Below are 27,242 nucleotides of genomic sequence, written 5' to 3'. Positions count from 1 at the left end.
CACAAAACTAAACTATACAAAGGAAATAAATCAGTGAAGCACTACTGAAGAGAAGAATGAGCTTATGGTGCATTGAAAACTGCACACAGCCAAAACTAGACTTTTGCCAACAGAAGCAAGTTCCATTTCTAGGAAGAGTGTTATCCCAGACATTCAGTGAGGTCTGGAAAGCAATTACTGTTCCTTGTTGCTAATAATGCATCACAGCTGGAATCCAATATTCAGCTTGGAACTACAAGTTTTAAACTAACAACAAATAAAGACAAAGTACCCAAGAGACAGGAGACAGCAAGGATAATGGCTTTAGCAAATAAGGATTATATGGCTCATAAGGAACAGTAAGAGGGTTGTTTGGACATTTGTCAAAAAAACATGAAAAGAAAAAAGCCCAAAGATCATCCTGCTCGCCACCTAAGAACCCACAGCCTAACCATGATGCAGTCTTTCAATATACAAAAGCACGTTATGAAGAGGACAACTATCAATACACACATTCTGAATAGAACAAGAAGGTTTAATGTTGCAGCTGAGATGACTTGGATTAGAATAAAGCTTTACTAGTAAGAACAATAAGACAAAGAAAGGGTCATGACACCTAAGGATTTTATGGGAAAAAATTGATTTGCCTTTGATGATTTGAAAGAGTTTGATTGACAAGTGGTCTAAAAAGACTTGACTAAGACCTACTATCACAGGCAAATAAATACCAATCTTTTGCATTTCTATGGCACAAAATATCTTTGCAGTTTGAAGTCCTAGATATTCTAAAGAATTTGGTTACTTAAAAAACACTCATGTCAGGACCAGAATCTGAGGGGTTGAGGCTGGAAGGACCTCTAGAGGTCATCTAGTTCAACCCTTCAACTCAAGCATGGCCACCCAGAGAAGGTTGTCTAGCACCATGTCCAGATGGCTTTGGAGCATCTTCAAGGATGGAGACTCCCAGTAACTTTCTAGGCAACTTGTTTCAGTGTTCTGTCAACCTCGCATTTAAAAATAAATAAATAATTCGAAAGCCCCACAAAACAACAACAATAAAAAACAATCAACAAACAAAATCAATTACCGACAGTTTCATTTATTTCAAATAGAATCTTTTATGTTTCTGTTTGTGCTTACTGCCTCCTGTCCTCTCACTGGGCACCACTGAAAAGAACCTTCTTCCAACTTTTTCATGCCTTCCCTACAGGCATTTGTACAAGCTGATGAGAAGCCCTTCAGCTCTGAGCCTTCTCCTCTCCAGGCTGAACTCAGCCTTTTTCAGCTGCCCCAGCCTTTCCTTGTAGGAGGGGTGTTCCAGTCTCTTAATCAGTTCTGTCATTCTCCATTGAACTCTCCAGTAGCCCTGTGTCCTGTACCAAGGGGCCGAGAACAGCACGCCAGGCCTCACCAACGCTTTGCAGAGGATAAGGATCACCTCCTTCAATATGCTGGCAATATTTTTCCTAACGAAGCTCAGCATATTATCATCGCTGACTCACGTTCAACTTGGTGCTTGTCAGGACACCCAGGGGCTATTCTGCCTATCTTTTTTCCAGCAGGATTGCCCCCAGTATGCCCTGGTGCCTGAGGTTGATCCTCTCCAAGTACAAGACTTACAAATTGCCTTCAAGTGACAGGAAAAGGAAGGTAAGATTTCTTACTAAATAACCAAGGATGAGTTGGTCTGTGAGTCGTGACAAAAAGAAAACAGATTAAACATCTTCTAGATTCTGTCTCAATACTACTAGTGTGGGAAGAACTTGTGAGAGGGTATGTGTCCCTTCTGGGCTTTTGCACAAGAGTCTGGAGTAACAAAATCCAAAGAAGGTCCAGACAGACCACACTTCAAACCATTGAAATTTCATCTGCACACATATGAGAATGAACAATACAGTATTTAGACACAGTTTAAAAGACGAAGTCTGAAACATTCTTCTTGCTTTTTCTTAATCTCAATTTCACAATATTTGTTGTGTCCTCCTCTTAAGCAGTTTGATTTTAAGGTAAATAGAACTTCCTTACAGGGTTGACTTGAGCAAACTGCTTTCCCAGTCTTATTTTATACCTTGCCCTTACAATTTTCTCTTCTGTATTTTTCACCATCTACCAATCTTTCTTCTGTTCTCCACATCATTTCAACAGCTCTCAATACTACTCTTAAGAGCAATAAACTCCTTACATATCACATTCGTAATGCCTTGCTACAACTTCAAGATCTTGTCAAGCCTGTTCTTCAAGGCACACACACCTTCAAGCTAAATGAAATAGATTTAAATGAAGTCTGAAGTTACTACTTGATAAACAGCACCACACTGCACACTGTCTCAGTGACTCATCTCTACCACAGAGCTAATACACATGCATGCCAAGATCAAACACAACAAAACAAATGCTTTCAAGATTAAGAAAAAAAACACACACAGAGGTTGGTATTTACAAGGGAGCATAAAGTAGCATATGCCTAACTGAAATTAAGTGAAATCTGGGCACACACCACCAGCCTTCAAGCAGCTTAACCTTCAGCTATACCTCCGGTTCACATAGAGGAATAAATAAAGGTAACAGCTTACAGAAATAATGACACTGGGAGGCAGACTTCCAGTTTTAAACCCTGTCTTTCACAATCGCTTCAGTCCCTTATTTTCTCAATTTGTTAAACAGCTGTCTGCAATGCTTTGAGATGTAAACAATGCACAGCACAGGCAGAGGTCTATGCTGCTTTCAATTAAGTCTACAGAGAGTTCAGATTATGTCAGCGGAAACACAGTTTATAAAAAGCTGTATTTGCTCTCAATATTACTGCTAGTAAGAATGTTCTTTATTCTGGGTCACTGAGCATGTCTATCTGGTTCTAAGTACGGAAGCAAATTCTCAGTTATCACTGCTGTTTCAACATCCAAAACTCAGATGAAGAAATGTAGGTTTGTAATGATTCTACATTAGTTTCTCCTGTGTATTACTCCGTGTTACAAGCAAGCTTTGACTGGTAGAAGCCTGCTTTATTACAGATCATTTAATAGTACTGAGTTTGTATTTCCTCCAGTGTATGAGGAATTTTTCTTGACAATTCACATCAGATAATCCTGGAATGCGGGTTCAGCTTTCGTTTGAAGCACTTCTGCTACATTACGAGTGATAAGGTCAGTTTCTCCATGCTCAAAATGTTCTAGTTTACTGAAACTACTCTACTGTTTGAGATTTTGACATTTTCACTGGTTTCAAAGTATTCCGTATCTTTCCCATTTATTGTAGTGAAAAAAGATATTCAACTCTGCTAGGCATGTCATCTTTCCTATGGCTCTCTAATTACATCGTAATTCTTTCATACATGAAAGCAAAAAAAAAAAAAAGTTATTCAATTGCCTTTCAACCAAATACTAACAGCTTTCAGGAAGAAAAAATAAAGACTGTATTCAGAAAAAAAACAAAATGTAAATAATTTCATGGAAGATAAAGAGTAAGCGTCCTATTATCCCAGTAGTACAGCTTCTTAATATCTTTGATGAAGCCAAGAGATTCACCAAAATGAGTATTCTTCAAAATTGCTTTAAAAAAAAATAAGCAACTATCTCCAGCAGATGTCATTTAGGAGTAGAAAAGAGTACAGGAATCAAAGCAGATGTCAGTAGTAAGAGCTGTAGCGTAAGTCTGTCATGAAATTGAACATATGCACACAGACACACACATGAATGCACAGGAACAAACAACATTCCAGTCTCATTTCAGCTGAAATTAAGATTCCACACCTAAAGGTTGGTATGAAAGCATTCATTAATTTAGCCTTTTCTGAGGGGAGAAGAGATAACCTCATTTATTTAACTGTTCCAAGAAAACTAATGATCTTTCTAACAGAACATTAATTCTTCTAAATTTTCATTCACTTTTGCATCAGAACACAAGCACACAGCAAATTTGCTGGAGATCTGTCAGAGTACAGCACTAGAAATAATCAGCTTATCTTGAAATACATTAAAATCTATCCTTTAAGTATGAACATAGGATCTGAAACCACATCTCAGCATCACAGACAAACTTGGTGCCCCTGCTCATTTCTTGTCAAAGGCACCATTTGTGACAAACACCCACGGCTATAAGCTGATAAATCAATTTGGTGTGTTCGGTGCTGTGATTTTTTTTAACCTCTCCATGAGAGTCTGCATATACCAGGATTTGATTGTGAAATAAAATTAGCATAAAAATCACGATGTGTTTCTGTTATGCTCTGGGGAGAAAATTATCATATAGAAGATTACATATGAAATGAAAAGGCATATAGCAAAGACCTTGCATACAGGGTTAAAATTGCAAAGTTTAGCTAGCAGTTCTCATGTTTGTCAGAAAACAGGCACACAGAAAATAAGGGAACCAAAACCTCATTCTGGTTTCAGTGCTCAGTAACATCGCTCTGTTCTGAATCTGCATTGCCTTCGGTACTTGCTTTCACCACACACTTGCACTCACTTTTGGAAAGAGCAGAATATGGTGTCACTTGGTACACAAGAAGGAAGAACCTCACCATTAGCTATATTCAGTAATTGGGCTTCCACCAAGAAACCATCTCTGTCTCCCTGGATTCCACTTCTTCCAGGCAAGCATCTGACATTTTTCAGACAGCACCCAGCCAGCAGTATCCATGGAGCTTGTTCAACTGTGCAAAGTGTGAACTCTAGAGCTTCAGCCACCCCAGATGTGTGTATATCATCTATGAAGTTAGTTTAGTCTCCACACTTGCTAACGTTCATATCTCCATGTCAACTTTGCTGAAAAAAAGGGGGGCAGGGAAAGAATGCAAGCCAAGTAAAACTCGCATACAGGCCATACAACCACAGGTTGTGTAAGAGCTGTTCCCTCACATTCTGCCTACTCACATCCCACTTGTGGCAACAAATAGTAAATCTCAACATTTGCAGTATAAGAATCTGTTTAGTCCCAGCTACCTTTATATACCTAAATAGATGAACAAAAGGACTGAGCTCCCAGATTTGAGCAGCTGCTAAATTACAAAAAGAAAAATTCAACATGCAGCAGCTGCCCTGCAGACCTCCACTGCACACCTACTCATTTTGAATGCAGACAGAAGCTGCCAGGCCTCCTTTTGGAAATGCAAAAGAGCACCTATGTTAGCAGTCTCCTCATTTGTTCGTGTTTTTTCTTACCAACAAATCTAACAGAACTAAAGATATCTTAGGCCTAAAAGTGACTCAGGGAAGAATATGAGCGCAACTAACTTTCTCATGGAACTGAAACAAAATCAGCATTTTAAGTAACTGGAGAAGGAAGAAAAAGTAGCTAGAAGGATCAGAGCAGCACATTAATCCCATCAGCTACAGCAGGCAGTGGCTTTTCTAGCTTTTCATACAGTTTATTTCAGTTAGCAAGTGATGGCTCAGAAATGACTTACTTTGTAGGCTGTAATAACGATAAAACAAATTGCTCAAGGTGGGAATAGGAGCAAACATAAGACATCCCTCTTAGAAAAAATAGTGACATGTAAAGGATGAGCTCAGACACCTGCAGTAATGCAGTTCTGCAAAAGATTCCTGATGCATGGTGCAGGTGTCTTGGTCTATTTTCTTAATAAACTCGTTTCCAAAACAGAAGACAGCAAATCTGAAGGGCGGGCTGTAGACTGCTACGTGTGCACTGACTCCTTACTTTCTTAAATCCTTCTCTTCTTCCTCTAATAAACACTGAAAAACCAGGCAGAAAGAAGACTGAGACAACAAAGTTTGAAGCTTAGTATTTGTTTTAAAGCACAAAGCATATTTCCTGTACGGACAAACAGATCTATGCCAGATCTGAACTGCAAAGAGAAATTCATCATGGTTGGTTGAATAACATCTGCCAAGATTATCCACCAGGCCTTTGTTTGCTCTGCACAGGTGAAAGGCCTAGTGCAGTATTATTGTTTGCACTCCCTGCTTGCCTCCTGACAAGGGTGAGCTCTGGCATAAGCAGGTCCCAGCTTGCTAGCACCACAATAAACTCTGAAATACCAATTTCACTCTGGTTTTGTCCAGAAATTTTAGTTGTCTTTCGGAGTTTTAAGCACAGTGCTGTGGAGTCATATTCCCCTTGGGGATCAGTAACGAGAGTGGAAAACAGTCTGAAATGTGATTTCAAGGAAGGCAGTAGAGCAGCATATAAGCTACATACATGAAGCTACTGGGGAAAAAGAACGATCTCAGTATGCTCAAAGTGTACATCATTAAAAACGGATCCATGAAGGTAAAAATACCTAATGACAAACTACTACAATTAACTGACATTGGTAATGACACACTTTCACCACCAGCCTCTATTTAAAAAGCACTTCAAAACCTATTCATTAATATCAAAACTGAGAACACACCAGCAGATCAACTTGCTTAGATTTCTTGAATTAAGGGGACGGACCCACTACAACTTTCCTTAATGTACCTTTCCTCCCCTGCCTCCCACGTCCCCACTCCAAATTACCAGAAAAAATAAAACCATCATGCAACAGTTAAATATTCTTACATTGTCACAAGCATTTATCTGAAGTTTGCAGTATGAATGAATGCTGCTCTTACAGCTATTTCTAAGACCCATTTATACTACAGCTGGATCAGTTCTTTCCTAGTTCGCATGCTTTCAATAGAGGCTTCATTCTCAATTCAAACGACAAATTTCTCCAGCAACAGCGCACACATGGTTTCCTCAAACCTGGCATCCTTAGGTTTAGTAGCGCCTACTAAATTGGCTGTGTTTTAATTACTATGTATACATATTATTTTGGAAAATCTGTGCAAAGCAAGTAAGCATTCAAATTTAATACAAATTTAATATTGAATAGAACTGATCATGTTGATTCATATAGTCTTTAATGCATTTTCCCAGCAAAAGCCTTACAACATGAACTAAAAGAACATAATCCCTTAAACATCAAGGATAAAACAAACTCTGTTGACCTCAATCTGTTCCCATCAACTTCCTTTATCTGAAAATTGGCTCTCATGCTAAATGAACAATATAAGTAACAGCATTTAATGCGTGGTGTTTTCTGGATAAACTACTACTGCTTTTCAAATCACTGTAAGGAGAAGTATTAGTCGAAGTTATCTTCTTCATATATTGCACTTTATTAAATACTTTCCCTCTTGCTCACTTTGGGCTGGCAGAATTTTTCAGAATTTCAGAGGACAAACAGCACAGTCATAACAGAATCACAGAATATAGGGGTTGGAAGGGATCTCTAGAGATCACTGTTAACAAAATAACATTACACTTATCTTTACTCAGCTTTTAAATTTCATGCAGTGGTTGTGGAAAAAAAAGCTTCAGATCTCACAATTGCTGTAGGAGTTAGGGAATACAAGGGGAAAGAAATAATAAAGAGAAAAAAAATCAAGATTTAAATACATTACAGATTTAGATCTTTGCTGGATTTGTTATTAGCAGAATGCAAAAAAAAAAAAAAAAACGTGCAAAACAAAAAATACAAAAAAAAACCAACAAAGCCCGAGTCATGCTTCATTCTGTGGCAGAAGTTCAGTGAGGTGATCACTGTCAACAGAGCGCTTGTGACGTGGAGCTATTAAAGGTGTGTACATACCACAGCCAGCTACCAAAGTCACATTCTTATTGCCTTTGTCCTTCCCTTTATTTCACTGTTCTTTCATTCATGTGACATTTTAAATTAACACAAGTTTTCCAACCTTTACACTACGCCTTCCAAAGCAGAGGTTCTATTCTTGGTAGTTTCCAGAAACCTCCCATCAACCTTGATTTAAAAAGTAATGGCAGAATAAAATTTAAAATAAATAAACAAACCACCTCATGCTACAAATGCATGTGTGACACCTAAAAACCACTCATACAAAGAAAATATCCTCTGGCTATGACAAACTCTATAACAAAGGCAAACAGAAATTATATGGCTATTATTTGACCATAGGAGATTATCCTAATAGGACTGCCCACGTTTCTCTCAAGAGTGCACATATGTCTTTGACCACAAGCCTCTCCTTCTTCCACAACTCTTTTCAGACTAAACAAATACATGATCCACACTAGAAAAACAAGCAGCAACACTGTCTGTTAATTAAAAAACTCATCATTTCTTACCTTCCCAAGCTCAGGTTTGCTTTCACATCAGTTTTCCCAGCACTGTGCTAGGTATCGCTGCTAGTTTATTCATCTACTGATTTAGAAATAAGTTCTTAATCACTCTGTATACCTTTAGGTACCAGAGCTGTACTTGGAACTTCCTTTGCCCAAAGCAAGCACAGAATGCACCAACATAGGATAGGAAGTCAGGAAGCAGTCATTAGAAGTACACGTGAAGAGCACATCTTCGCAAAGAGAACGTAAAAGCCAAACGTTGGTGTCATGAGTTTGGTTTGTCATCACAACCTATCCCCAAATGAGTCATGGTAACTCAAAACAGATCATTAGATAGTCACAAAGCATATATAATTAAGCTGTTTTTGAATAACACGAGCACTCTGACATTTCTGAAGTAAAAACATCAAGTTAGTGCACTCTGCGAACGTAAGATCACTGAGGAAAGCGGTAATTTCATTCAAATGTTTGTCTATTAAAAATAGAAGGCTTTACAAACTTTCAACATCTTACATTTACATCTATTTCTGTGCAAGTTACCAAAAACCTCCAAACTGCTTGGAGTGGGGAAAATCTACATGTGATGATCTTAGGATTTTTACATCTTTTTTTCCTGAAATCATGCAGCAAATTGAAGGCACGTCATTTCTTCTGTCAGAACCACCAAGTGAGCATGCACAGTTTGCAGTGTTATTTCTTACCATTATAAACAGATTACAGTAAGTTGCACATGCTTCCAGTAGTTAACACAATCTCTACATTCAACAAACACAGGAAGACTTCATCTTTGTTTAGAAAAATGCAAATCATCATAGCGCTTTACATGGATCTCTATAAGCTGTTCTAACTTCAGTATTTTGCCATTAATCTTTTCATGTGTTAATGCTTAACATTCCATTTAACTAAATCCAAATATCACTAGGTTATAAAAATCAGTTAAACCCACCCTTTGAATGCTTTCTTGATTTCACTGCCTTAAAAATAAGAAACTGAGCTTCCTGATAGCCTTATTCAACAGAAGGCCTAAGAACAATTTAACCTAATCTCTCTCAAGCATTCAATGAATTCTGCATGCCAAAGTACTAAATTTCAGGGCATCATGAAGGTCACTGCTACTTGACAAACTGAACCATACTTTATTTGCCAAGTGTCCACCCAAGCAAGTTTACAATATTCCATCCACTAGGCTAGAAAACAACATGCTGTGAGCTTGGTATACCAGACCATAGAAAGCATTACAAATTTAGAGAAAGAAACGAAGCACCGTGGTGCAAGTAGGATCATCAGTGGGGAAGACAGGATAGCTCTGTTAGAGCCATCTTAGGGCAGAGATCCACTACAGCACTGGTCACATTAACACTGTCTTGAATATACCAATCAATATAGTTGAAGCTGATTCAAAATAATTAGCAGAGTAAAACAGCTGGTTCCTACATCGGCAGGATGACAGTTTTGCAGGTGAACACTCAGGAGACACTTAGAGCTTTACATATCAAGATGAAAACATTCATGTCTTCTAAATACTGCTGAAGAACACACAGAATGAGAAAGAATGAAAAGTGACACAAGAAATTACCAGTGAGAAAAATTAAGAAATGGTAGACCCACTAGAAAAGTAGCTCTATTTAAACAATATCTTTGCGAAATAATATTGTGTCATGTCCTTTCTTTTAAACATATTGGCTAAGTTATGTTCAATCTGTTATCCTCTATATATATATAGAGGCTTAAGTATTCAGGTTATACATGTAATGCTGACAGCAAATATGAAACTCTGACACCACAATCACCATTTACAATGTAAACTTCACACTAAAAGTATCAAAACGGAGAAAGTTTATTTTGAACTCTCAGGTTGAATTTTAAAAATAATTGGTTTGAGGACAGAAGAAAAAAGGAATAAAAGGAATTTGTTAATTCCTCTCCTCTGATTTGTTGTAAACTTCAATATGCAATTAACAACATCCTGTTATGAAGCACTTCCAGTATTTTCAGAATCAGACTGTCCTTGAAAAAGTATTTAAAGATGATTTAATTAAAACACTGGAATCAACATGAATTTTAGTGCTTTCTACTCTGTAGCTACCCACCAACCATGGTGCAGGAAGTGCCATAAAGCTTCTATACTTGGGGTCTTGCACACACCACTTCTAGCATAGATTTTGCAAGTACAGGAGGATTGACCTCAGATATCAGTATTTAACTGTTTGGTGGAGAAACAGCCAACTCAGGACAATAACGTTTCATATTTAAATTCAAGTGCACAAAAGCAGCATCAGCAATAAGTAGAAAAAAATTCTCTTTTTTGGAGGAAAGTAAGGAGCTTAGCTACAGGGCTTTAGCAAGTCTTCAGGCCAGTACAGTTCTAACGAAAAACATGTTTTAAGGTAGAGAAGTGTTTTATCTCAACACATGGTTATTACGGAGTGTATATTAAGGTTATACTTCACTGAGACTAGTAAATTAGTAAATAAACTATATGGAAGTATTTTATGTGATACACAAGATATGAATATTGCATTTCAGCTTCTTATTTTAATTTGTTTTACCCTGACAGAATGAACTAGTAATCTGTGTGTTTAAACAAGTCAAATGTATGAATTCATACATACGTTTAGACAAAAACAGATGGACTTTGTTTCTCCACTTTCAGATCAGCAGAAGCATTTAACAAGCTGGAAAGCAAACAGAGGACTTAATTTTGAAGAGCCTCCCTTCCTCCCACCTCTCCACCCTACAAATTACTACAAAGTACCTCACACCTAGTACAACCTACAGTGTACTAAGCACTTGGGCAGGGGGAATGCCCAATGATATTTCATCCACAAACTTAAAAAGTTCATCCGAAGTGTTTGGCTTTCTGTGACTTCAAGTGTACAGCTATATTAAGTCAGCAATACAAACTCAGAACACCTATAACCTATATAGATCGGCTGGAGCACAGATAGAACCGTATCTTCATAAATTATCTTCTGCTGTACTTAAGTGCTGTTCTTTACCAAATTCTTTGTGCACCGCTTCACATAAGGAGCTGTAAGCTTTTAATCTCATCTTATAGGGAGATTCACACAGGGTGTTCCAGAAGGAAAGTTCACCTTTTCAACCCTACAAGGTTTCCCACAAGACAGTCACTTCTGTCGCATACACTAAAGAACATGAAAGCAAAAGGAACTTTGTACTGTAACGCTGCAATACCTTTAGTCAACTTGCATTATTTGTGCAAGGTGAAATTCTGCTTCTAGAACAAAGTCCACACAAAAAGGCAGCATATCTAAACTAATTTCCTCAATCTCATGCTGGTCAGGGAGCTTTATGTGACTTCTACACAGTATGTCTTATGTTTTCGTAGTTTATCAGTCTAATGAATAGCTAATTTCTCATATAGTTTGAGATCCCATTCTGGACAGTATAAAACTCAAAATTTGCTCTTGAAATACATTTGTAGCAGTTTGCAGAGGTCTCCCACACAAAAACCCCTGGAGAATAATACTGTGGACGTATAATGAGCAGCCCAAAATTGTACCAAGAAGTCAACAGGACAAGCAACCACTGCTCCCAGCTCTTTACAGAACCAGAACAGTGCTCATCTCCCATGACAACTGGCAACTGAAACAGCAAGCTCATGGGAAAACAAGAGCAAAGGATGCTCCTCCACACTGATGAAGCATGCTGCAAGAGTAGACTTTCTATTAAGATGGACATCCAGGTTGACAAATCTTGCTTGAGCTCTTGAACAGAGCAGCACTCTGTACTCAGTGCTTACTGCCATGGCTTGCTGAGGACCGTCCTTGACTCCACTGCACAAAACATAGTTTCATCTCTGACACTGAAGCACAGGGTTTTGTCGTTTATACTTAGGTACTCCAGCTGACAGACTCAGATACTGGAACACACCGCCTTCTGCCAGTTTACTCACAGAGCAAGATAGCTGAAGGCAATGACATCTTAAGCAATCTCTGGTAATCTTTTTACAGCTGTTTATCAAAGTCTCAAATCCTCCTGTCCAGGAAGAGATTACCAACATCATCACCTCACAATAGAGACAGTAGAACATCTCCAAGGAAGCTCTGAGAGTACCACAAGAGAAGCTACAAATGCCTACAGCTAATAATAAATAAAATTGTAAAATAAATTGAATCTTAAATTGGAAATCTTCACGCAGGATGGCTGATAATAGCAGATTCTAGCTCTCTGGTCAATACATATTCACTTTGGCTTCCCAGACCAGGAGCTCCAATTCCCTCCATCACCCTGCAGTTGCATGGTGTCACGCTCACAGGATTCCAGCACAATGTCCCTGACTTCAGATGCATGCAGGCACACATAGACAAAGAAACATCAGATGGCCCAGGAACTCTGTTTTCTCAAGCATTTTCAAAACCGGGCTCATTCCACAAACTCAAGAAGAATGCAACTAGTTGGTTATAACAAAGGAAATACTGAAGCAAAATTGTTCCTTTTTTTTTCCTCAGAAAAATGCAAAACAAAACAAAGAGCATGTCTATTCAAATGTTTAGAATAGTTGTCATTCTAGCTGAAACCTGTCTTTCTAATGTAACTGGTGGATTTGAAGGTAAAAAACATTTTCCATTGGACTCTTTTTAACATGATTCAGAACTGTTCTTTAGTGCCTTCAGGACAATCTTCCATCTACTACTTAAGAAGTGCTGTCACGTTCTTAAACCAAACATTTTTCTTCTTATAAAAAGACCATTTTTAATCAGGAAAACTAATCGTGAAGTCAAACTCACACACAATCTGATTTTCAAATGAGAGACAAAATAATTCATGAATTAGACATTTCAATTCAAATTCGGTATATGTCCACTTCCCCCATGAACAAGAATGACTGCACTAGCAGCAAGATTCATTTCTGGAATATCTACATACATAAAGCTGCAATAAACTCAGACTGCTTTATTTTTGTGGATCACTGACAGGTTAGGCATCCAACCATTGTTTAACACAGTATTGTTATCCCTCAGTAGCACAGATGTCTTTTACTTCACTTGCAGCCACTTTCAAAGAGATAAGGAGTACAGAAAAAGTGCTCCCTCACAGGATCTCCACATTAAAAAGTGACCATCAAGAAGTATTTTCAGCTCTGGTTCTATGTGAAACTCCACCAGTGGAGCCCAGAAGAGAAATGACTCTCTCTAAAATTCTTAGAATCTATCTTCCTGACTTCAGTATCAGCTTTATTATTTTCATCAGTTCTTGCTCTCTATTAGGTTCTGAGAAATAAAAAACTAGAGAGTCGGGTCCAGTAAGGAATAAATTAGATGATATGATTTAAACCACTCAATGGTTTGAAGAAAATTAAATCTCATTTTATGAGTAATTTCTTTGTCCATAAGACTGCACATTTAATAAATAACATCAATAAAGAACCTCAGAATAATAGATTTTCACAAGACATCTGACTTGGGCACTGATCAGCTCTTCCAGATCTGGCTTGAGCTTCGTGTTACCCTTTCTATCACCAAGTCCGCTGGTGCAGCAACTAAGTATCTTGTTCATGTCATACTAAGCAGGCTGATTTCACTGGTGCAGGTAAGGAACATGAGTTTGTGAATCAGCCATTCCTAAAGTGGTGGCTTATACCTGCAAGCCTCAGTTCAACAACACAGGCTTTCACAGAGCTTCTGCCTTAAAGACCTGCCATGCACTGTGTCAGGTTTTTCCGCTTGCTTGGTCTCTTCTTTGTATCATACCTTTAACAGAAAGGATTTCTGACATTCAATGCTGCAAAAGCATCTTTTGAGCGAAATATACCTGGATCTGATCCCTGAGCTGGCTTTCAGCATGGCCACACAAACAGCTGAAAAGGCAGGGCCCTGTCTTCTGCACAAGGATGGAAAAAGAAACCAAGAGCTGCTCATATTGCCCGGGAGAGACCTGGGCAAAAATGAGGGTAAGCATTCCTGAAATAGATGAGCGTAAAGAAAGAATATTATAATAATTTAAGAAAAGGCAACAAACTGAGGAAGGGCAAAGGGGAAAGCAGCACTGTGCAATCCTGAAGCAATTCTGTTCTGCTCACAATCATGAGCTTTCACTGTGAAAGAGTTAATAAAATCACTGCTGCTCAACTTCACCAAAGCAGCACAGTAGAAAGAGTTGACAAGTCTCATTGGTTGCATAGACTTATTTGCATCTTCGGGGCATGCAGAATTGCCATAGCATAAATCAGTGAAGTCACAGGTCACACGCACAAACAAGAGTTTTGGTTACGCCCATTAGGTCAAAGATAGTGCCCTGGATTTAAAAGCAGCACTGTAAGAACTCAGGTGTAACAGAAACACAAAGGAACGTGAGCTCTCAGTAGAACACTGGAGCCAGGGAAGTAAACATGAGCCCTGAATGCATAAGAAGGCAACATTAGGAATGGAGTAATGCCATTTCATGTAACACTCACCAACCATTACAATAACATTACTGCACTCAGCTCAAATGTCTGAGCGTTTCAGCACATCAGCATAGTCAGAAATAAACTCAGAATTACTCTTGGTTATCTTGAAAGGCACCTGGAAATCAAATTTCTTTTTATCTACTTAGAATGAAGGTAAGATTAAGAGGCGAGTTGCATGGGAATTTCGTAAGCCTTCACAAAGAGAATATTTATCCCGTTGTCACAGGTCTCTTCAGCGCAAGCCTGCTCAGACTAAGAGATGGGACAGCAAGGATCATAAAAATATCAGATATATTAAAAAGCTTGTTATTACTCTTAAGAATCCACATACTGCTTTAGATTGTAACTGTTTCTCATTACAGACTCTTAAAAGTACATAAATTATTTAAATCCAAGGAGAGAAGTCACTAAAAAGTGACAGAATCGAAACATTTTGAAAGGAGTTCTAGTGACCGGTCAGGAAAAGAGAAGAGATTAAGTGTTCATAATGGCTCACTCTGACCTGAAATAAATCTACAATCCAGGATTCACTCCTTTACAGTCAACCATGTGACTTATCCCATATAATCTAAAGAGCAATATTCTAAATGACACCAAGTAAGAACAGACAGCTAACTTCCATTTAATGTAATCATAACAACCTTAACAAAAGATGTTACAAGTGGGAACAAATGAGAACAAAGATAGCTGAAACCTCTGCTAGCCACTTAGCTGAAGCAAAATTTCTTCATTTAGCAAATGAGGTGGCACTATCGGCAGCAGCAATAAAATTGACAGGCCTTCACAGAAGAGAGAGGAAAAGACAAATAAGAAAGAGTGATTTTCTGCAAACCTTTCATTCTAGCATTGTTCCCTTTTAAAAATTGCTTGCAGAAACAGAAGAAGGAGCAATGTGATCCTGTTACTATATGTAAGTATGCATTCACTTAGTTAAGCCATAAGGGAACTATCTCCCTACCTACTTGCTCAAGCACAGAGAGTACAAAAATAATAGGTGCCATAAATCCTAGTTACCTTAGACATCAACTCTGCTTTTTTATGCCACCAGGAACCAACAGCCTCAAAAGGGCTTTTTAAGATACAAATGTCATTTTGAATAACATCATAAATTCATTTAGATCTGAAACCAAAGCTGCATGCTTGCCTCCTAGCAGTAACTGTGGTGCCCGTTTCCACATTCATAACCTACCCTTTAGCTATACAACCACTCCAAGTTTATTAGCACTGCAGGCAGGTTATGTCTGTGCATAGGACAGAAATAGTAGTACACTCCACAGCACACATTTCCTCATCAGCCCTGCACTCAGCCTTCCGTCCCCTGGTTCATCTAAGAACTTCCACCAACATATCTGCTCCTGTTTATGTTATCTGAGTTGGGATGTTTACTGAACAAACTTCTCAGGCAAAGCAAGTTGATGCTCTTGGAAGCAGACAAAGCACCTCATCACTATGAAACGGCACTGATTTCTCATTTTGCCTTCAGGGACATTTTGTAGTAAGACAATCTTCACCTGGATTGCAATTGGACATCTATCTGGCCATCTGTCTTCAATCAGTGCTTTCACTTTTTGTGCAAAAAGCCACAGTCCAATGGACTCCATCTCACTAGCATCAGTTCCACAGTGTAGACTATTCCCATACTTTACAGACTGGAACAAGAAATCTGCAGTTCTCTAAGGCTCATAACAACTACAGTCACCAGCTGAAATGCTCAAAATTCCATGATTTCGCTCTTAACAAAAGCCTGCCACTACACTCCTTAAAGCTGAAGAACACAAGAGGGAAAAAAAAAGGTTTGGGTTTGTTTTTTGTTGTTGTGTTAGGGTGTTTTGTTTTTTCTTTTAATTAAAAAAAAAGCTGGTAAAAGAAATACAATGACTGAAGCATTGTGGCAGCAAGAACTGAACTGCTGTAAAGAGAAGCAGGGGAAAAGTTTTCTTCTGGGTACTGGGTCTTTACAGCTGGAGGAGCTGCTGGAAGAGTGTGGGCAGCAGTGCTGGGAGCTGCTCTGCAGGGACAAGCTGCCTGCACTGGGAGGCTTCCCACTGCCTGCAGCTGGTAGCTCCCAGGAGGCAGAGCTTCTCAAGCCCTGGCAGCAGCAGCCTGCTAATGAGGTTAATGCATACACAAGGAATAGGAACTGGTACTCTTCAGCTCAGCATCACCCTACCTTCCTCTCAAGCTAGTCAAACGCTTGCCTTGTTGCCTGAAAGCAAAAGAAAATTCATTTGGAGGGCTATCCTTCAAGATACCACTCAATGTTTTATGCTTACCAAAAACCCTACATCTTCCTGTTTCATGTATCAGTACTTCAGGCTGATCACAACAGAAATACCAGATCATCCATTACGTCTGCAAGATTAAATGTATCAGCATTTAACACTACAAAACGTAGGGACAGAAATCAAGGTCCCCCTTTCTGGCCATAGCCATATTCTTAAAGAAGCAATATCTTAACCAAATGAGCTCAACTATTTTTTTTTTTTTTTTTTTTACATACACTTTGTGATCAAGTTTAAACCAAAATACGGTGGGTGCTTAATGTGAAAATACATCAAAATCCAGGCACAAACTGTAAAACGAGAACATCTGTTGGCAAATTTCAATAGCACCAAACAAAAAACGCTTGTTCTCATTTCACAGCATTGAATTTTTCTATTCCCACTCCCAACTGAGAAATGCAGTAATCAGCCTCAACCTATTTTTGCTAACATACAGACAACTGCTCAAACTTTTCTCATTTCTCCCTATGTTTTCTCATCATCTTCACTTTTTAAAGCCACAAATGAATTCTCATCAGAAAGGCCTTACTATAGGATGAATTTATGATGGAAATCTTGCATCTAGATGCTACAGAGGAAAAAGCCATTTTCAGCAAGCAGAGAAGGGTTGGCTCAGAGAATTCAAGAGGAAAAAGAAGTGAAGCCAGTAAATAATCTCATCTTGTTCCTAATTCTGAATTTAAGAGAACTATAAAAAAACATTTCTTGTACAGATTATTTCCTTATATACTTAACTCCTAAAATATAGGACCACTTGTGAACTACCAAAAAAAAAATCATTAATTCAAGAAGAGAAATCTCCTTTAAGCAGCCACACTTGGCAACAACTAAGCCACCAGTTTGAACCCAGCACAAAGCAGAAGCATCTCACTACAGTTGGCACTGCTGATTCCTTTTAGAAGCCAGCCTCTTAATACACAGGTCCCCATAATAAAAAGGAATTCCACAAACATTAACACCTTCAATTAACTGGAAGTCAAGAGCAGAACTCCAAGGCACACACAGCCAGTTGCACAAAGCAGCCTGCAGCAAGGTGTTCCAAGCACAGGTAACATCTCCAGACTCCGCATCAACTAGGCAACAAGGCTAGGAAGCCTCCACCCCAGAGAAAGGGGATGTCTGTAACAACAATATAGCAACGAAGAGGGGGTTGCAAGGTGAACAGCAGGGAAAGGGAAAACAAACAAACCGCGCTCAACACATGAAATAGCAGGAAGAAGAAAAGTCCGTTGCAGAGCAAACAAGTTCTATTACTCCTCTATTAAACCAGCTCTTCCCATCCCATTGTTACAGCAGGGAGGCCTCAACTCACATAGATATATGCAAGCAACCAAAGATCAAAATGTGACAGAAGGTGAGTGGATCCCTCCAATGAACAGTACATTTCCAGAGCACTGCCTATCCTAGCAATACAACCTATTTTAAAGAATATCGCTCTTTAATTATTTTGCTCAATTCAAAGAGATAGCACTCATCATTCATCATCATCTCTCAAAAGCAAAGCACTCATGGAAGGTTCATTACTCAGGAAGAATTGCTACTCAGTACGTAGCCTGAAAACAAAACCTACATACTGTAGATTTGCATCTCCACTGAATAGTGATCTTTGTTGCAACATGATGATTGTACACAGCACTGGTGTTCTCAGTTCTGCTTGTAAAAATAGAAGCTCTTGGTTCTGGTCTTTTTACATAAATGCATGCCCTCAATTTTGAATCATATATCACAGTTTCTGGAATGACTAACAAGGTATGTAAGAAATTTAAACGACAGAAAACAACCTTGAATGATACTGGATGGGTACAAGGAAGAAAAAAAAGAAAAGCAAACAATTGTTCATTTTCTTCAAGAATGTGGAAAATATTCGCTTGCAAACTGATAGCAGGTAGCATTTGTACATCACACAATTTTGTTCACACTTAACACCAGTCAAGAAGGTGTGATGCAGTTAGCAGGCTTATTTCATCTGTCAATATTAGAAGACTATGTACAATAGGATAATTTTAAAGCCTAATGCAACCAATACGCTGCTTATTGTCTAATACCTAACATATAAGATTCCAAGTACTGAAATGTACGAAGTAAGAAACTTTCAGCTGAAAAAAAAAAATGGGGAGCCAAACCTGCTAAGCTAGAGAAATCTCTCAGATACACATTTTGTAATGTGTATACGTAACACAAAAAAAATACTGGAGGAAATCAAACATACAATAATTAATAGTACTATAAAAATAAAATGAAAAAAGCATTGCTTTCAAACACCCACAACGGGATTTATCTTTGTATCAGTTAACCTTGAAAATAACACTAATTTAATTACAGGTCACAATCCTCAAGCCATAACACAATGCTTTTCTAATTGTATATTTGGTGCTGCTATGTTCATACAAGTCTGGATTCTTCAAAATAAAGGGCTTAGACTCTGAATGCAGAGTTACCTATGATATTTCACAAGCAAAAGATAAGATCCACCATTAGGATTTCCAGTGTCCATTTGTCACGTAAGTTGCACCACATGTACTAAAATCACAAAAATACAGTAAAATCTCAAGTCAACACATTTCTCAGAATGCTACTTAAAAGACATCACATATTTCTGGATTAACTATCCGTGGTTCCTTATCAACAAGGAAGCAAACTGGTCAGAAACTGAATAGAGCAAAAATGTAAACAGCCAAACAACCAAGATGAATTAAGTCAGTATTTTTCATGCTTCATAGCTGGAGTCTGAACCTGTCATTTCAACAAAGATTTCAAAATAATTCATCATAATATAGCTAATGGTCCAGGACATATTTAAACTGATACAGGGAAATAAATGAAAATAGCAAGTCAAATAAAGAGCAGATGGTCACTCTAAGCACTTCATTACTCTCCAACCCTTTTATTTCTAATGCAATGTAAAAAGAAAAAAGAATGTAGTCTGTATTGGAAAACATACTTAAAAATATATATGTGTGTGTGTTTCTCAAGTAACATAAAATACTAACTCAGCAACACTGTATGTACAGTTAACAGCTGTTGACTTCATCATTCCAGTATAACTTTCCCTAGCTGTGAAAATGCACTTTTGTGGGGAAGAACTGCACAGAAGGAAGTTCCAGATTTCTGACAACTGTGGAGAGCCTCAGAAACAATCTAAATGGGCAGGAAGGGATGGGACAGAGAGCAATGCTCAAGGACCCAAACAGAAGGAAGCAGACCTCTATAGCTCTTTCAAGTGCATCCCGAAAGAGATACTTCACAGAAAACTTTCACAGCTTTTATAGCTGCTGTGGGGATGCAAAAACAACTGCTCTTACAGAGTGAGGAAAAAACAGTTATTATTATAAAGGCAATGCAGAGAGTATCACACTAGTAACACATTATGTTATGTCTGTGGGGAAGTATAGATAGTTGCTCAGGGAGGAGCTGGATAAGGAGAAGGATGAGTGGAAACAGTTGGAAATTGAAGAAGAGAAGCTCTGAACAGAGGAAGAAAAAAAAAGGAAAAAAAAGGACCTGTGCTTAGAGGAGAGACACTAAATGGAATCAGCTTCTCAAAGTTGCAGGAAAAGAGCTATATACAGAGAGGCTACAAGTAGAAGCACAAGGAAGAAAATCAACAGTAGAGAGCAGAACCCATTTCTTTCCCTTGTCTTTTGATTTCCATACTCAGAAACTATTCTTCTTCCACTGTCCTGGCCCCACAACACTGTCTCCATGTCTGCACTCCTTTATCTTTCAACATCCCAGAACATAAAATTACTCTCATCCTGATGAGCCCCTGAGATGAAGCACTACAGTTTATACTGCAGGTTATCTCCTTTCTCATAGCTAAGAGCAGTTGCTTCTTGAGCATATCTGGGGTGACCTTGTAGTCTCATTTTTCCTCTGTATCATCTATCTTGTTGTCAGTTTTATACTTCCCTCTCAAGATCTCTATTTTTTTCCCATTCTAAGCCTGTTTCTTCCTGTATATCTATTTTTCTCCCATTCTAAGCCTGCTTCTTCCTGTGCTACATTCTGGGATCCAAACACAACTAGTCTGTTCTTCTGCACAGTCTAAACTTCCAGAGTTACTTTGCTCCTATTTTTTCCCCTCACAGTTTTTTTTTTTTTTTTTTTAATGTGTCCAACCACATGCTGTTTTTCCCCTTCAGCAACTCTACTAGGAGCACAAAGCTACAGGTTTGCTACCTAGTAATCTTGTCTAGAATAGAACCATTGGGAAAAAAAAAACAAACACATATGTACTCTATTTGCAAATAAACATGTATTTTCTAACTACTCAGAAACTTTCCTTATGTGTCAAAATAAAACGCTGTTCACTGCATCCCTCTCTCACTCCATGCTGTTCAAGTGTGTTTCACCTACTGTGGATTTATTAAGGATGTTTGGTGAACATGCCAAGAGCCTCAAATTCCCCCTTCTCTGTCAAGAACCTACTCATCATGCAAGTTTGAAACACAGCTGCAGTCCCATGTGTACATCCTCCTCTCATTCCCATTCCTCTGGGAACCACAGGTCCCTGGCTGTTAGTAGATATTTCTACTACGAATATTTTTCCACACACTTACAGTAGACACATCAATGCACTGAAGCATGTGATGCATGCACAAGGTAATTAAAGGCTACTGCCAGAAGATAACCATAGCCAGAGCTCGATGTGTTACTTCGTCAGAGCTTCATGGTAATGAAAAAAACCATTTCAACAAGAGTGACAGAAGGAAAAAGCCACTTCTACAAAGAGAGCTCAATCAGTTTATGAAGGGGAGTACAGGAGGTGGTAGCCACACTAGTTCATGCACACAAGGTGGCCTCTGCAGGCCTGAAAACATGCTTTCAACATTTCAAGCACTCTGGTTTTAGATTGTTGAAAGGTACCTTTTACACGAAGAACTACATTATTAATTTTGCACGTTAGAAAAGCTTTAAAGAATTAATTCTAAAGTGCCTGTTCCACACCTGATATAAAATATATATTTAAGGGGTGAATAAATCTTCAGTTAGGACATTCCAGAGAACACCTTAGATTAAGTATGTACAGTTTTTTATTCCTGAAATGTAATTAGCAAATCACATGCTATGTAAACAAAAGTTTGGAGTGGTACCCCTCTCTAAATATTTATCACTTTTTTCATGTCAACCATACTACTAACTTTAACATTGAGATGACTATTCCAGAGTTAATTTAATATTTACATTCTACTTAAGCACAGAGGCCAGCAAATAGGTTTTGTTATGCTCATGATAGTCTAATAAGAAGAGGATACAACAGACAGAAGATTACGCAGATTAAAAAAGGCTACTGAAGAACATTTACTATCCCTATCCTGAAGTGTTTCCATAGCAGCCAAAACAATTATTAAAACAGATACACCAAGAGGAAGGCAAAGAAACAATCTCCACCTGAAAATAATCCATAGATTTCAAGAGTTATATATAACTTGTTCATTAATTTAATCATTAAGCATCACCTACTTCCTAATACATCATATAAGGCTTTGTAATGATGTCTGTGGCAGCACAGAAATTTGTGATGAGTATTACGACAGACAGAACTTCAACCGCTGTGGCCCCATGTCACTGAAAACATATGGTTTCCTACGTCTGCTTTGCAAGATGGGGATTTCCACAGGAGAGTAAGCTTACTATTTGTTCCCTCACTCTCATCTCACTTAGATTAAACAAACAAACAAAAAAATGTTTTCTACAGCCCCCATTCTCCCCAAATCTTATCAGAAAACACTGTCTTCAATGGCACTAAAAAAAGGAACGTAAATCCCTGCTAGTCTGGACCATCTCAAGAAGTCATTTTTCTGAATCTTTCTTTTAGCTTTCATAAAATGCAATGAATCAAAAATCAGCCACTCAATTTTTAGAAATGCCAACATCCACGTCAACAAAAATTTAGGATTTTATGTCCTTATCTTAAAGCCATCTACAAACCTTCCCATTTACGTATTAACTAGCAGTCCTCATCATTGCTGTGTAAATGTCAATCCTCCTTCCCTGTATTCTTTATGTAAGAACACAGCATCACCTGCAACCAGTTTCATTCATTAAACTCATGAGTCCTCTAGAAAACAGAGGTAGGATCGTGTTGACAGCAGTGAGCAATGGCCATCTATCTACCCACAGCTGAGATGCAAGATCCAAACACATAACAGCTTCCTAATGTGTTTTTCATTGCATGTATGTTTTTTTCCTGCATCAATCCCTATAACCAGATTTCAGATGTGCATAGGTGTGGCATCGAGTCAACCAGAAGCAATGACCTCCCCCTTCCCCCCCCCCCCCCCCGCCCTTTACACTCCCCCTGCCATGGGAAGTCACCCCAAAGCAACACAATGGGCAAACTGCCACTCCCATACAACCACTCCCAGAGCCAATCTCAAGAGCATCAGAGACTCAGCACAAGGCCCTGAGGAGCTTGTGGGTTTAAAAATCCATCCAGTGCATTATTCTGTTTGGAAATAATATTTTCAAAGTACTCTAAGCCTTGCCTTAAGAGCAATCAAAAAGCCACTATTGTTAAGCAATCCTTGAAATTCTGTGCAAGAAGCTGAGTACAGAAATCATTATCCAGGGCTCTCTACAGCTCAGAATAATTTTATAGGAAGAGCTGGGGAGGAAACAAGTTCAGGAAAGTCAGAGAGCACCTGCAAGTAAAAGGCAGATGGGGGAGGCCCTTTGCACGTGCAGTAAGAAAGAGTAAAGTGTAAATATCCCATGAGGAAGCATGGGCGAGGGGGGGGGGGGGGGGATATGGAAATGAAGATTAACAAGAAAGGTTAGTCTGGTCACAATACTTCCACGCAGCCTATGGAAGTACAAACTAAAGCTACAAAAGCTTACCAACTCTACCATTTCTAATGTAGCTACTATTGCATAAATGATATTAACTTCAAAAATGGTATCAGCCTACTGACGTGCCATTTGTTTTTCCAGCAATACCACCAGCCCCCACATAAGAGAAAACACCTGATACATTTACCCTAGACAAGAGTTAGAGTTTTAGCTTTAATGTATGTTAAACAAACCAACCAGCCAACCAAAACAACTGAACATTTTTTCTGCATATGCAGCAGATTTCAAGCAGCCTTGCCTTCTCTGTCATTCCTCCACACAAACACATAGACCCTGCAGTCTTTTTAATTAATACCTAACAAGCCTTGAAATCAATTCCAATTACGTTTCAGGTAGCAGTCTAAGAAGCGTTAGTTATGAAATTATTGTGCCCCAATACCAATGTGTTCCTTTTACCCCTAGAAAGACAGCTGGGTTTTAATGTTCACAGGCAATAGAAAGAGCACATTTTCCAGATGCCAGTATCTCCTGAAATAAGTGCTCGCGAGCGTGATCAGCAGCACAAAGTCCTCAGCAATTACCCACATACTAGACTTCTAGGGTAAGCTGTCTCACTGCTAGTGCAGGGACCACACATTCCCTTGCCAAAACATTTAAGCTGAAATGTAAAGAAATAACCATACACTGATTTTCTCATTTCTAATTTTATAGAGAAGATACTGCCCAGTTCATTCAGCTTAGCAAGTACAACAGCTTCTGAGTATTAAAGCGCATTCTGTCTCAGGCCATAATCCCATAAAAACTGGTGTTTCAAAGCTCAGAGAAACATTCCTGATCAAATTCTATAAATGGTGCAACGCCTCTTTCAGTTTTTCTGCCTCTCAGTGTGGGTGTTACTTTCTGTGAAAGAAAGAGAAGAAGCATGAGAAACAGAGATGCAATTCAATGGCACCCTTTTTAATCCCCAAGGCACAAAGCTTTTTTGCACCCCAGCATCCTCCAGATGTCACCGAAGACCACACTGACTTCTTATCCTCTCACTGGATAAAAGAACTACAACCACCAAGTGTGCATCTTGTGTCGTCACTGACAGCCTAGGCTTGTCTTGGGCACCACAAAACGAGCAAGTACATTCTGCAGCTTCTTTATTGGACCAAGCTGATACACTAACACATGTTCCCAATACTCAAGGACTATTCAAGGTTTACCACAACCTACCGTTTCAAACGCACAGACTATCTTAAACAGGTTCTATAGCAATAGCTGGACTCTGATAAATAGGAGGTAGTATAGCCTTACCTGAAATATTTACTGAGCTTATCTACACAGAAGTCTATAAGCATATCCTCAGCACACCGATAACATGCAAGCTCTTTTTAGACAAGCCTCATGCTGAGACATTAGGAGGACTGCAGCAAGTTGTGAAGGAGATGTGAAGAGAGGAAAGGAATTAGCACTGCCAGTGCCTAGAGGTGTGTTATCAGCTCTGTGAAAGAAGGGACCGGGTGAGCGCAAGGCAGCATCTCTAGGTGGCCCCATTCCATGCTCTCCCATTGGAGTGGTACTCCATCTCTTAGGTTTCTTTTAAGCAGAAACCAGTGGGACCCTAATTCCCATATTTTAATCATGCCAGCACACACAGGTGATGATTAGCATGAAAGGCACCCAAAAAAATTCAAGAAGTACTCTGAAAAAACCACCAACAAAAAACAAAACACGGAATTCCACACCAGTAGAGATTAAAACGAGTCGGACTCTATCCTTACAGGTCCCTTCCAACTCGGGATGTTCTATGATTCTAAAAGTAGCGTGAGATAGTGAGATATACCACGCTGTGACCAAGTTCTCCCACCTGCTTTTGTAGGTCACGCTTAATGGCTGCCGATTCTTCAGTTTCGAAACAAGTTCACATGCTTTCCCGATACGGTAAACGGTAGCACCGCTTCGCAGGAAAGCTTGCTTCTCACGGGGGAGGGGAAGGGGCAGCAAGAAGGGACGGCCGCCTGGCACTCGGCAGCCGCGGGAACGACCACCAGGCAGAACCCAAACTCCATAACACAACGGCATCCACCGAGCCGGGAGGGCACCCACCGGGCTCCGGCGCCGCCGAAACGCCCCCAGAAAGCGGCAGACAGGAGCGACCCACCGCGCTCAGGAACGCGGCAGCGACGGGAGGGAGGAAAGTTGGGAGGCAACCCCGCACCGACGGCCCCACGGCACCCCCGTACCGGCTCCACAGGTGGGGAGCAGCGAGACCGCCGATGCGCGGTCGGAGCCGAGGACGTGAGAGCGGCAGCGAGCCCACCCCTTCCCCCCGAGCGGCTCCGAGCAGCGCCGGCTGCGGCGGGGGGTGGAGGCGCAGGTGCCACTCTCCGCGCTCGCTCCGGGGAAGGATGGGGCCGCGGCCACGGCGGGAGGAGCGGCGCACCTGGCAGCAGGTGTATGCGGGCGGCGGACGGGAGGAAGGAGGCGACGCCAACGGGAAAGGGGGGAGATGCGGAGGGGAGGGGTCGCCGCGAAGCGCGTTACTCACCGGCAGCTCCACGCTGACTTCGGTCCCGTCCAGGAGGAGGACGCGGCACTGCAGCACCGGCTTGCTGCCGCCCGCGGCGGGGATGTGGACGGGGGCGCCGGCGCCGTGCGCGACCCCGCCGGGGTGCGGCGAGGAGGGGAAGCCCCCGGAGCCGACGGCGACGGCGGCGGCTCCTCGCAGCCCGCCGTCCCGCTCGTCCCCCTCGGCGCCGAGCCCGCCTCGCCCGGCCCCGCGCCCCGCTCCTCGCCCGTAGCGCTGCATCGACCGCCGGCCAAAGGTCCTGCGCAGGAACCGCAGCATCCTGGGGGCGCCCGGCCCGGCCGCTCACACCCCCGAGCCCGCAGCTCCGCGCCCGGCCCCGGGCGCCTCCCGGAGCAACGCAGCAGCGCCGCCCGCCGGGAGCCAGCCCGCGCCGGGCGCCGGCCGGCCCGCCCCCACCGCCCGCTCCTCCCTCCGCAGCACCGCCCGCCAGCGGCACGGGGGGGGGAGGCGGGGCGCGCCACCGCCCCTTCTGCCGCGGACCGCGGGCAGGGGGAGCTGCTGAGGCGGGCGAAAGGAGGGCACCACCTGTGGCGATAGCCCCGCGGCCGCGCGCCTTCGGCCGGCGGCGGGATGAAGCGCCGCACCGCTCCGCCTGCGGCTGCCGCGGCCGCCGGGACGCTCGCTCCGGCCGTCGGGGCGGCGCCTGCGCGGTGGCTGACACCTGCAGCAGACCAGGTGCTCAGAGCCTGACCTCGCGTGTCTCTAGGGATGGGAATCCGCCATCTCTCCGGGCAACCTGCAGTCCCTCTTTTGGCTGGCTGTAATGCCTTCTAAAGTGTCTCTGCTCATCGCTTCGTATCAAGGCTAAAACGGCGCCAACTAGCTGCCCCCTGCTCCTGCGTCTCTCCCTGTGTTTCTGAAGTGCATGGGGTCCAGTCCTGCAGCACTTGGAGAGGTGTAGGGTGAAAATAAGGCTGGTTCCTTGGTAGCCAGCTCCTGCTGGCATAAAACAATCCACCATTGCTTTGTATCGTGCTGCCAGCAGAGTTATCTTTAGCTGTGAAACAAGAGCCCTGAGCAGCTGTGGGTATGGAGGATGTCACGACACATTTATCCATTTTTCGCAAGATGAGAGGTGATAAAATGAATGTTTAGGTGCTGGTTTGCACTACGT

The 27,242-nt window shown here is 40.9% G+C and overlaps 1 protein-coding gene across 3 annotated transcripts in view; it reads right to left on the bottom strand.

Moving 5' to 3' along the window:
• The window catches only part of EPB41L4B (erythrocyte membrane protein band 4.1 like 4B), a 164,410-nt gene extending 137,978 nt beyond the window's left edge, over window positions 1-26,432 (bottom strand). The window contains exon 1 of one of the 3 annotated variants that reach the window (XM_065752645.1): window positions 26,087-26,432. In XM_065752645.1, the coding sequence (XP_065608717.1) occupies window positions 26,087-26,386 (300 nt within the window). In that variant the 5' untranslated portion in view covers window positions 26,387-26,432. The remainder of the gene's footprint in view (window positions 1-26,086) is intronic. The other 2 variants (XM_065752647.1, XM_065752648.1) reach the window with 2 other exon arrangements.
• Window positions 26,433-27,242: the final 810 nt, after the last annotated feature.

Source organism: Cyrtonyx montezumae, unplaced genomic scaffold (assembly GCF_038088225.1).
Source record: "Cyrtonyx montezumae isolate F1298 unplaced genomic scaffold, pur_monq_1.0 scaffold_8, whole genome shotgun sequence".
Lineage (NCBI taxonomy): Eukaryota > Metazoa > Chordata > Aves > Galliformes > Odontophoridae > Cyrtonyx > Cyrtonyx montezumae.
The sequence above is the reverse complement of the archived record's forward strand: the minus strand, read 5'-3'. Positions and strand labels throughout refer to the sequence as shown.